General features: G+C 40.6%; 2 protein-coding genes across 2 annotated transcripts; one reads left to right on the top strand and one right to left on the bottom strand.

Annotated features, from left to right (window-relative positions):
- Window positions 1-749: 749 nt before the first annotated feature.
- On the bottom strand, window positions 750-4,623 carry tal2 (T-cell acute lymphocytic leukemia 2). The gene is made up of 2 exons (XM_017682755.2): window positions 2,701-4,623; window positions 750-2,499 (listed from the first exon to the last, which is right to left on the bottom strand). Exon 2 carries the CDS (start codon window positions 2,487-2,489, stop codon window positions 2,154-2,156), a length of 336 nt encoding a protein of 111 aa, XP_017538244.1. The 5' UTR covers window positions 2,490-2,499; window positions 2,701-4,623; the 3' UTR covers window positions 750-2,153.
- A 5,562-nt stretch (window positions 4,624-10,185) lies between these two features.
- Window positions 10,186-12,646, top strand: LOC108432035 (piggyBac transposable element-derived protein 3-like). The gene is made up of 2 exons (XM_037531474.1): window positions 10,186-10,242; window positions 10,898-12,646. Exon 2 carries the CDS (start codon window positions 10,902-10,904, stop codon window positions 12,411-12,413), a length of 1,512 nt encoding a protein of 503 aa, XP_037387371.1. The 5' UTR covers window positions 10,186-10,242; window positions 10,898-10,901; the 3' UTR covers window positions 12,414-12,646.
- The last annotated feature ends 490 nt before the right edge of the window (window positions 12,647-13,136 follow it).

The raw sequence follows: 13,136 nt of genomic DNA on the forward strand, positions 1-13,136 counted from the left end.
TATGATTTGGCATTGTCCAGCTGAAATAAGGTCTTCCCTGAAAAAGACGTCATCCGGACTGCAGCAAATACTGCTCTAAAACCCTGTGCATATCGTTCAGCATTAATGCACCCCAACACCATCATGGATGCTGGCTTTTGAACTATGTGCTGATAACGTGTGATGGTTCCTCTCCTCCTTAGCCCAGAGGATATCCAACTTTAATTGGTGAGACCACAGGACACCTTTCCATTCCGCCCCTTTCTATATTAAATCAGCTCAAGCCCAGAGAAGGCGGCGGCATTTCCGGATCCTGTTTATATGCGGTTTATTCTTCACATGGTGGAGTTTTAACTTGCATTTGTGGATGCAGTGATGAACTGTGTTCACAGTAAGTGTACCATGCAGTGACTTCCTCTACAGCATCGTCTCTGTAATAGTCGAAGGGCGGCCTGAGGACCTGAAGATCATGACGAGCCAGTACTGTTTTATGCCCTTGTCTCTTGCACACAGACATTTCCCATGCAGTCTTTCACAGAGTGGTGAACCCCTCCCCATCTTTACTTCTGAAAGGCTCAACCTCTCTAGGACGCTCTTTTGTACTCAATCAGGTTCTGCCAAGTGTTTTTTTTTAAGCATTCCACAAATTTACCAGTCTTTTGTCATCCCATCCATTTTGCTGCATCAAATTCAAAATGGGCAAATATTTTTCAAAATAAACATTTGATACGCTGTCTTTGTAGTATTCTCAATTAAATGAAAGGGTTAAATGATTTGCACATCATTGCACTGTTTTTATTTACATTTTACACAGCATCCTAACTTTGTTGGAACTAGGGTGGTATATATGTACACATAAACACGTGTTTTGGGAGTTTGGGGGTTAGGCAACTTTCCGTTGGGTCTAATCAAGCATCTCACTTCAGGCAGGCTAAAAACAGCACACGTTACAGGCAGTCTCTCATTTACGTAAATTCTTCAATGCTAATTGTGCAAAAAAAACTGCAATGGTTTCCAACTTTTTGCATTTTAATACCAAAAAAATGTGTTAAATTAATACAATAAATACATAACAAGGAAGACAAAACCTCGAAGAGAGTGATATATCACTTCTACCATGCAAAAGCTTACAGCTTGCACAAAAATATTAACAATCTTTGGCTACGTTTCATGTTCACTGAACAATCAATAAATTAACATCTGTTTAATAAATTAACAAATATTTAAATAGAAAAAGAATCATTTACAGGTGTTATCGGTTATACAGTCCTGACCATCTGACAAAGAAATAAATAAAAAGCAAGTAATATCTTTAAGACTGAAAAGGGAAGGTGACCTTTTAGTTATTACGACTTAAAGAAGCTGCTCTTATTTTCAAAATCATGCCAAAATTGACAATAAATAAATAAATAAATCACAGAGTTTCTGGAATGAACAGCTTCTGCTTCACCAGCATTATTATAAAGGTGGAAAGCAGCACCCCTGTCCACTTTAGTTGAGAAGCTTCTTCTGTGGTGGCTGTAGTCATAGATACTGACCATCTAGGTCACAGTTATTTCCAGTGATTGAGGGTTTGGTAATGAAAATTTTACAGTTGCTACTCAGTTTCAATTAATTGCTAGTTTTTAGACAAATTGGGGTTAGATCTGGATTCATATCTGATTACTCACACATTAGTTTTCTTGCATGGCTGAGGTTCTAGGGTTTCCTGTGAAATGACAGCAAATGGTCCAAATTACGTCCTCATAATCACATCAATTATAGCTACCGTTTGTAAAATTACATCAGCCGTTCGTACAATCGCAGTAAAACTACAGCAGGAATACTCGCTTCTCTCAGAGCGATTAAAGCAGCCATTCCCGATTCTCTGAAAGGACGGACGCTCTAGATCTTTTTGAGTGAAATTACCGCAGAGGTTTCAGATTCTTACTGTGAAAGAACAGCAAATACTCGAGATATTTTTCCTGAAAAATTAAGCAGATGTTCTAGATTCTCTCTGTGACATTACAGCAGACGCTCTAAATTCTGTGAAATTACAGACGTTCTAGACTCTCTCTGTAAAATCACAGCAGTCGTTCTAAATTCTCTCTGCGTAATTTTCAGCAGGCATTCCGGATTTTCTCTGTAAAAACGGTAGCAAATGCTCTTGATTTCCCATGTTGCTGCAGCAGGTACTACCAGGACTCCGTGCTGTCGCTGCTGGAGCCAGGAGACTGTGGGTCGGAGTCACTGGTCCAGGCTCGGTCTGAGCGGAGGTTCTGCATGTTCCCCGTGATAAGCGTGAGCAGGGCGGCCGGAGAGTGAGCTGCTGCGGCACCTTCGCCCTGCTGCTTCTCCAGCAGCGTGACTAGGAAGGTGATGTAGCGCATGGCCAGCCGCAGGATCTCGTTCTTGCTCAGCTTCTTCTCGGGTGGATGCGTTGGGATGAGCTTACGCAGCTCCGCAAACGCCGTGTTCACGTTGTGCTGCCTCCAGCGCTCACGCGTGTTAGTGAACACTTTTCGGGTCATGATGGTGAGACTGAGAAGACAAAAAAGAAAGAGATCAACTTCACACCTTTAAACTAATCACATCCATTCTTCTTAAATTGCTTTCTCTTTATCTGCTAACAATCCTGCAATTACTGTAAAACTGGTACGCAATAGTCCTTAGAGTTTAAGGGGTCAATCATAAATAGTGTGTGCAAAAAATAATCTGGAAATGAAGCCAAAAGAATCTTACCTGTGAATTTTCTGATTCAGAAAAAGCGTGATCCCTCCAGAATGCGCAAGGAAGGATAACAATGATATTTGCTAAGCGGAGCTGCAGTGGACCTGGTGTTAAAGCACTAGAGTAGAAGATTAGTCAGAGTACTGTGGTCCGGCGCTTCCTTTCAGTCCGAGATTCAGCCCCACTCTGAGCTCTCTCACAAGATGCTCTCACAGAAAAGAGTGAATAAGAGGGAGAGGGAGAGGGAGGGGAAGAAGAGAGGAGAGAAAGGAGGGGAGCGAGGGACGAGGGGAGAACAACACGAGTGGAGGCTTATGTATTTTACAGCTGTATTGTATTTGCCATGACGCTGGCAGTCTGCAGGAGAGAGGGAGTCATTTACACCTGCCAGTAATTCCCGTTAAATACTCAACACCTGTCAATACTCTTAACACGTTACCCTGGCCATTAAAACCATTTTAACTCGTTAATGGGGATGGGCGATTTGACTTGATGTTTCCACTAACTAGTAACAACATATCATAAATAGAGTCATTGAAATAACACAACCAATAGAATGAGCGTTAAAAAAGGAAACATGCCTAAAAAAAGTAAAAACTTAGAGCAACATAAACAGAAAACAAAACTGTATGTTGCTTTTCAGTTGAGTTATTTACATTTCGTCACGTTTCATTTAGATCAGCTTTCCATTCATCCATGACACAGTTAAATTTACTTATTGGAACAATGTCATAGCAGTATTTTTTTGGGATGCCCAACTGAAAATCGGCCGGGATTGGAACTCCTGTCTGAGCTGTACGGCAGTTGTATAAGGTAAACAATGTGAGGCAGGCCAACACCTGCAACAAAATATCATGTCACACTCATACTTGATTCATTATGCTAAACAGTCAGGTGCCCCCTTCCTTTAATGCACCGCTTTATTTGATTTTGTTTAAATAGGCATCTGATTTTTCATTTCATGTTTCATGTGATCATTTAGCCCACACAGTGTGAAGTAGGCGCCCCTTACATAAAAACATTCATATAGAATTAATGCTTTGACATTTGAAGGCAAAAAGAGAGAAAGACTGGCCAAATTTTGCAGATTGAAAATAGAAGTAACACTTTTCATCCGTTTATAGTTTGTAATGAAACATTTATCATTTCAGGCCAAACCAAACATTACTTGTAAACCATGACGAATCGGTTTCAAAGCTCCAATAAATCCATCAAGAAGCAGTTTTTCAAACAAACTACATGTCATAATTATTCACAGCCCTGCATTCAATGCTTAGCAAATAAAACAGCACTTATTCTCCTACATCATCATCTTCTAAGGTGGGAGAACCCAGAGCAGGGAATTTGAGACCAGTACTCATCACAGAGTCTCTCCAGTCCTAGCCCCTCTCTCTCTTTAGCTCAGCTCACAGGTTTTCTATGGGGTTTAGATCTGGGGACTGAGATGTTCAGGGCAGAAGCTTCATTTTGAGTTCAGTAAACCTTTTTTGTGTTGGACATATGTTTTTGATTATTGTTCTTCTGGAGGATTAAATGATGACTTATTTTTAGGTTCTTGATCCAAGCAGGTAGAGTTTGATTCAGAATCTTCTGGTATTTCATGGAGTCCTTGATGTTGTGTTCTCTAACAAGGTTCTTAAGGAAAATGGAGGAAAAACATCCCCTCAACATCACAGACCCTCCACCATACTTAACATTGGGGGTCAGGGTCTTTCAGGTTGTTTAGGTCTAATGCAAGAGAGGTTCTGTTTACATACGTGAACTCGCTAGTCGTCCACCTGCTATGAGCTGTGTCAGCGGAGCACTGAGCAGGAACAGTAACATCACAATCTAAGCGCTGCCGATTGGCCGAAGCGCGGTGAAGAAGCAGATTCTCGCCGACACGTTTACAATCTGGGTTTTGTCAACCCTGTGGTAATCTCGTTTAGCATGTCCAGAGGCCACACATAAATTACACTGTCATAAAAAAAATAAATAAAAAAACAGACACAAGCCTGAGGGCTGACAAATTCTTTGGCTGAGGGGTCCCCCAGGGGTCCCCAAAATACCCCCCCTCCCCCCCCTCACTGTCTCCCTCGTTCAGCCTGCTCTCAGATCTGAAGCGGCTGTCTAGCTGAAGCGATTCTCCTCTAAGCGCTGGAGTGTTGTTTTTGAGGCTGTGTGAAAAGTCTCTTGGTGCGTTTTGGGGGGATTTGCATAATGGGATTACCGTGGGATTAAGAAGGAGAACGGAGGGGAGGCAAAGTCTAGGGGGGCACGTCAGGGCCTATTCACTCATACACACGCAGTCATCATACACACGTCGCACCTGCAGAGCTGCTATTCAGCGCTGGGAAACTTTAACAGCCTTTACTAAACACTAAAAACCCCTCCGACACCTCCTCTTTACCCCACATTCACCCAAAACTAGCTCCGCCTCTGCCCAATCTTATCCCACTCTCACTTAGCCCTACCACTGGCCCAGTCCACGCTCACTTCCACTCAATTTCACCCGCAATTACCCAACCCTAACACCCACAACTACCACTGGCCCAGTCCACGCTCACTTCCCCTCAATTTCACCCGCAATTACCCAACCCTAACACCCACAACTACCATTGGCCCAGTCCATACTTACTTAATCTTACCCCATACTCACCAAACCCTAACACCCAAAACTACCACTGGCCCGGTCCACACTCACTTCCACTCAGTCTTACCATTCACCCAACCCTAGCCCAGCCTCACCCAAAACTACCTTAGCCGCTGCCCAATCTTACCCTACACTCAGCTTAAACTACTCGAGCCTCTTCACAATCTTACCCCACTCACTCAAAAGTACCCCAGCCTCCATCCAATCTCACTTCACACTCACCAAAAACTACCCACATCTCTGCCCAATCTCACCCAATATTATCCATTATCCTCATCCGATACCTACACTACACTTAGATATTATCTACTCATTCAATCTAACCCCACACTTATCAGATATTATCTACTCATTCAATCTAACCCCACACTTATCAGATATTATCTACTCATTCAATCTAACCCCACACTTATCAGATGTTATCTACACTCATTCAATCTAACCCCACACTTATCAGATATTATCTACACTCATTCAATCTAACCCCACACTCATCAGATATTATCTACTCATTCAATCTAACCCCACACTTATCAGATATTATCTACACTCATTCAATCTAACCCCACACTTATCAGATATTATCTACACTCATTCAATCTAACCCCACACTTATCAGATATTAACTACACTCATTCAATCTAACCCCACACTTATCAGATATTATCTACACTCATTCAATCTAACCCCACACTTATCAGATATTATCTACACTCATTCAATCTAACCCCACACTCATCAGATATTATCTACTCATTCAATCTAACCCCACACTTATCAGATATTATCAACACTCATTCAATCTAACCCCACACTTATCAGATATTATCAACACTCATTCAATCTAACCCCACACTTATCAGATATTATCTACTCATTCAATCTAACCCCACACTTATCAGATATTATCTACACTCATTCAATCTAACCCCACACTTATCAGATATTATCTACACTCATTCAATCTAACCCCACACTCATCAGATATTATCTACTCATTCAATCTAACCCCACACTTATCAGATATTATCTACACTCATTCAATCTAACCCCACACTTATCAGATATTATCTACACTCATTCAATCTAACCCCACACTCATCAGATATTATCTACACTCATTCAATCTAACCCCACACTCATCAGTTATTATCTACTCATTCAATCTAACCCCACACTTATCAGATATTATCTACTCATTCAATCTAACCCCACACTTATCAGATATTATCTACACTCATTCAATCTAACCCCACACTTATCAGATATTATCTACTCATTCAATCTAACCCCACACTTATCAGATATTATCTACACTCATTCAATCTAACCCCACACTTATCAGATATTATCTACACTCATTCAATCTAACCCCACACTTATCAGATATTATCTACACTCATTCAATCTAACCCCCCATAATTTATTTTAGATTGCTTAAAAACTCAATTCGAGGCAAATGTGTGATGTAGGCATGCAGTTAGCACCATGCTAATTTGTGGGTATACACTTCCATTACTTGCTATTCACATTAACCTCATAGTTCCAGTGTTAAAACCACAGAAGCGAACTTCAGACACCAAACATGGCTCACTGACTACACTAGTGGTAAGGAAAAGTAAAACTGAGTAAACCCGATTTCTAACAGAAACATGGCTTTAACTCATGGGAACAACAGCTAGTTGTTCCAGCTGTGTCCGGTGAAGAGGAGTTAACTGGGTGGGTTTGTTTGTATGTGCTGGGTCTTGAGCAGAATGAATAGCTTTGGCACCAGAGCAGAAAGGCAAAACGTAAAAAGGTCAGATTTGAACAGCATGCATGTTTCTCACACTCTCCCTCCCTCCGTGTGAAAGAAAAGGAGAAAGAGAGAAAGAAAAAAGAGCGCGCGCATGCCGTGGCCATTATTACACCATTACGGCTGCGTTTATTTACCAGACCACACTAAGCAGCCCCACCACCACAAAATAGCCTCCTGTGCCTGCCCTTTCTGCCCTTACCCCATCCTACAGAGCCACGTTAGGGGCTTTTGTTCAGGGAGGGTCGTTAGCAGGGACAGTAAACGCACCCTGAATGGATGAGTGGTGGGGGTCATTTATGCAGGCTGGCTATGAGCCGGGAGAGAGATAGAAGGACAGAGAGGGAGAGAGAGAGAGATTAAGAAGAGAGCCAGAGAGAGGGAGTGAGTATGTGTGCATGTAATGCCCATGGGAGGAGTTTTTTCCCCCAGCTCATTCCAGCAAGGGCCTAAAGAAGGACTGCTGGCTTTCTGTGATAAGCGCTCACTCTCTCTTTTTTCCCTCTCTCCCTCCTCCTCTCTTCCCTCTCTCTGTCTCTGCCCGACACTGATAAGGAACCTGCAGTGCAAATGAACTGCTACCTTTCCTCCATCCATCTCCATGAAGCGGAGAGAAAGACAGAAAAAGCGAGAGGAGGTGTCTGCTTCAGCTTCAACACACACGTGTATATTTACAGTCTCTATCAGTTCTTTAATGACAAAACTAGTGCAATTAACACGTCATTAAAGCCGAATTTAATGGCATAGTAGCTTATATAGAGGCTTTATGTCTGCAAAGCAACCACATGCAGTAATTCCCCTGTTCCGCTTTATGATTCAGTTCTGGTTTGATAAGTCTGAACGTACAAAAGAACAAACTCAGCAAGGGCTCCAGTGTCTACGTGGCTCTATCGTTGAGAGTTCAGTCCCTGCTGATGCCACAACCATACATTGCACATATATTCCAATACAGTATAATCGTGCTCGCATCACTCAGAACGACGCTTGCCAACGTGAGCGTCTGTTAGCAGACATGAGAGAATCTCCCCTAAGCGCGCCGTGCTGTGCAGTTTGGAAAGGCGCGGTTGAGCTTCCGGTGTCCTGGAAAAGGCATGCAGTAGCCCTCACCCTTCCAGCTTGGAGACCTAGCTAGCAGGTGGAACTGGACACAAGTAAACTGGGGAGAAAATTATAGAACAAGAAACATTACATCTCAACAACACTCACAGTTTGCTCTGCTTAGCCCAAATGTAGTTCATCAGCCAGTTGTCTAGCGTCTGTAGTTTTAGCACTGGAACTATGACTGACATGCTGCCCCATTAGCATGGTACCAACTGGAGCTCTTCAGGACCTTCAATAGACTTGATTATGTGGTTTCTGATGCTGTATGACTGTCGTCTATGAACGTTGTCAATATTTTGCAGATGTCATGGTATTAATGCCTGTCTTGACTCCGACCACAAGTACACAGCAATGTACAGCTATTTCCTCTTCGCTCTTCCTTTTTTTCTTGCTACTGTTGCCATTGGCGACGCTCATGGGGGCTTGGGCTGGGATTTTTCTGTAAAGCTGCTTTGTGGCAATGGCTGTTAAAAGCGCTTTATAAATAAACTTTGACTTTATTATCTACGCTTTCACTGTCAGATGCGTCCTGTGACAGACTTCGATGGAGTTTGGGAGCTGTTGGAAGGGTACATGTACTATGCAAGTCTCTCGCTGCGTTTGTTGTGTTTTTTTCATGTATTTGTAAAGGCTATTGCACACTTTTCTGCTTGGACTGCTAACGTAACTTGAACAAACATCAGAGAAGACAAAGAAATAAGCTAATCAGCTGCGTTCATCTTTGCTTCATCAACTCCTCTGATTAAAATTGCTCATCGTTGTTGGGACGTTTTCGGGTTCACGCTACAAATGTTTCAGGTGTCCCTGACCACCTCCGAAGGTAGTCTGAGTGACTGGATCATCTACCATTCGAGTATATATAGAAACATACCTTATAGTATCTTATCACGTTTTGGTCAAGGACAACTCACAAATACTGATCTGGAGGAACTGAGTTGACAGAGGAGCAATAAAAGTCTGAAAAATTGAATTGCTCACTCAACAGTAACCTGTACCACACAGCATGAGTGGGTATCGAGCAGCTCTTTGATAATGATCTACCCATAGCCTGGCAAACACCAGTGAGTGGATGAGGTCATGAGGCTGATTGATAGGATAGTACAGTATATCTTTAAGCCACACACACCACAACGCAGTGTATTCAGTTTCCGCCCCAAGGCTGCAAGGGGTCACATTCAGAGGAATCACCAGGTCATGCTTAAGCATATAAACATTAAACCTCAAACACTTTTTTTCCTTCCTGCAGTGAAATTTACAGCTGCCACTGCAGTTCTGAATCAATAAAGGCTGTAAAACACACTTATATATATAAGCCATTTATCTTACCAATTGGAGCATTGTGGTGTGTAAAAACACAGATTTTATATATATATATATATATATTGGAGCAATGTGGTGTGTAAAAACACAGATTATATATATATATATATTGGAGCATTGTGGTGTGTAAAAACACAGATTTTATATATATATATATATTGGAGCAATGTGGTGTGTAAAAACACAGATTATATATATATATATATTGGAGAATTGTGTTGTGTAAAAACACAGATTATATATATATATATATTGGAGCAATGTGGTGTGTAAAAACACAGATTATATATATATATATATTGGAGAATTGTGTTGTGTAAAAACACAGATTATATATATATATATTGGAGAATTGTGTTGTGTAAAAACACAGATTATATATATATATTGGAGAATTGTGTTGTGTAAAAACACAGATTATATATATATTGGAGAATTGTGGTGTGTAAAAACAGATTATATATATATATATATATCCTCCTGAGACCCAGCAATTCAATTTTGTCCACTGTAGTGGACATTATGTTTTTTCTCATATCTTCCATACTATACTTTTCACTCTACTTAGTCCTGTTGTTCCTTAAAGAGGACCACTGTGGCTTTAAAATGACATCATATTTCAGGGGTGTGACTTTGCCAGGTCCTTGTTGCTGTCTTTTCAAAATGGCTGCCATCACAACAAGCACATTTTATGGAAAAAAGAAAGGTAAGCATGATTTTCATAATTAACGAGTTTTTTTACTCTACTAAGTTGATTGTTTCAAGGATGTAAACATCTCAGGAATATTTGAGTGAGTTTTCAGAGCTGAGCTTAAGTATTTTCATAGGAAAAACAGCTAATTTATAAATGTACTCTGTAGTGGACGCCAGGACCTCGTGCTTATATTTGTTTCACAATTTTTAGTAGACAGCTCAATGACAGAGGCAGAGAGGATTCTTAACAGAATCATTGAGGGAGATTCAGACATAGATCTTTCTGAGGATGAGAGTCCATTGAGAGAGCATGAGACAGGAGAGATTGAAAGCTCAGATGACACAGATGAGGAGGACCCAGATCAGGTGGACCAAGATGCAGAGCTGGATGAAGCGTCCCGTCGTCCTCTATGGGCAAAAACCAGCACGTAGGGATCTGAGGTTTTTAATCAATGCAAAAATGAGAGGATAATCTGCAGGGTTAGGGTTATGTCATGATATATATCCCAATATTTTATATTTGAATCTAATGAAATATTTTAAGACATTTATTAGAAGGATGAATGAATGTGTTGAAAACACAAGTGTTCAAGTGAACTATCCCTTTAACATTTTTACGGCATGTTAATTATGCTAAATTATCAAGCATGTTTTGTCTTTCTTCTAAGGTTCATGCCCATGTTGGAGGAATGTGGAATTACATCAGCTGATGATTCCCTATACCGAAGAGACTGGAGCCCACTGCAGTACTTCCAGCAGTACATTGATGATCAGTTAATTCGGGATCTGTCTTTCTTCACCAACCAGCGCATGGTACAGGATTCAGGCTGTAGCTTTAACACAACACCAGAAGAGATCAAGACCTTTTTAGGAATCTCAGTGTACATGGCATGCCTCGGATATCCAAGAATGAAAATGTACTGGGCTGCCAAAACAAGAGTGCCAATAATAACTGACTCCATGACACGAGATCGTTTTTACAAGATCAGATCTTCACTCAAAGTTGTCAATGATCTGGATGTGACAGATGATGAGAAGAAAAAGGATCTACTTTGGAAAGTAAAACCATTCTTGAATAGAGTGCTCCAAGGTTGCCTCAGCCTACCTAGGCCAGCAAAGGTATGCATTGATGAACAAATGGTTCCCTTCACAGGCAGGTGTCCAGTTCGTCAGTATGTTCCTGGCAAACCAAATCCAACAGGATTAAAGGTATTTGTTCTTGCAACTCCAAGTGGCCTTGTGTTGGACTTTGAGACTTACCAGGGAAAGAGCACCTTCACTGAACACCAGCAAATGGGAATAGGTGCAAATGCAGTCCTGCGTTTGACAGAGACAGTTCCCAGAGGAACACTGGTGTACTTTGATCGGTATTTTACTACCATCAGACTTTTGGAGGCTCTTCTGGAAAGAGGCCTGCCTGCTACAGGAACAATTCCTAAGAATCGAATTCCAAAAGAGTGTCACATCACTGCTGACAAGGTCCTGAGCAAAAAAGGAAGAGGGTCATCAGAAATGATTGTACGGAGACCTCATGAAATTGCACTCACCAAGTGGGTGGACAACAAACCTGTTGTAATGGTATCAACTGCCCATGGTATTGAGCCACAGGATACCTGTTCCAGATGGTCAAAAAAAGAAAACAAGCAAGTCCAAATCCCAAGACCTGCAGTGGTAGCAGAATATAACAGAAACATGGGGGGTGTTGACATGTGTGATCGCATGCTCAGCTACTACAGAATGTCCAGTCGCACCAAGAAGTGGACTGTTCGTACCATGCTTCACTTCACTGATTTGGCCATCACCAACTCCTGGATTCAATACAGACAAGACAGTCAGACCTTGCAACGACCTGCAAAGAAAACCTCCCAGTACCTGGAGTTCAAACTTCTCTTGGCTGAAGAACTGATATCCCAGGCCCAAGTAGGTCAACGAGATGACACTGACTCAAGTGATCAAGAATTCTTTCTGGAAATCAAGAAAAGGAAGCCCCATCCAGATACAAGAATAAGGAAATATGGTGCAATTCATTTGCCCCAAATGCTCAACATTCCAAATGCTTCCAGATGCAGAATGCCTGGATGCAAACGCAAAACCTTTGTGAGATGCATAAAATGCAGCATGTTCCTCTGTGTCTCCAAACAGTCAGATTGTTTCATGAAATACCATGTAGAGTCAAACATCTAATGAAATTATAAAGAATTTTAGGTGAAGTTCATGTTGTAGATGTTCCATTATTCTGGGTTAACTACATTTGCTGTTGTTTTTCTACATGTATTCTATTTTCCTAGATGATTTCAGTGGATATTTCCATATACATACTCGGCTCTTAAAAGTTTAACACTTGAGAACCATGAAATCCCATTGTCCACTACAGTGGACATGTTGTAAAATTTTAATAAAAATAAGTTTTAACATTTTTTTCTTTGCAATGTATTTTTTATCACCACGACACTTAATTTATATTAAAAAAAATAATAAATTAAAACTTTTTTTTCCCTGGGTCTCAGGAGGATATATATATATATTGGAGCATTGTGGTGTGTAAAAACACAGATTATATATATATATATATATTGGAGAATTGTGTTGTGTAAAAACACAGATTATATATATATATTGGAGAATTGTGTTGTGTAAAAACACAGATTATATATATATTGGAGAATTGTGGTGTGTAAAAACAGATTATATATATATATATATATATATATATATATATATTGGAGCAATGTGGTGTGTAAAAACACAGATTATATATATATATATATATATATATATATATATATATATATACACACATTGGAGCATTGTGGTGTGTAAAAACACAGATTATATATATATATTGGAGAATTGTGGTGTGTAAAAACACAGATTATATATATATATTGGAGAATTGTGTTGTGTAAA

Source organism: Pygocentrus nattereri, chromosome 20 (assembly GCF_015220715.1).
Source record: "Pygocentrus nattereri isolate fPygNat1 chromosome 20, fPygNat1.pri, whole genome shotgun sequence".
NCBI lineage: Eukaryota > Metazoa > Chordata > Actinopteri > Characiformes > Serrasalmidae > Pygocentrus > Pygocentrus nattereri.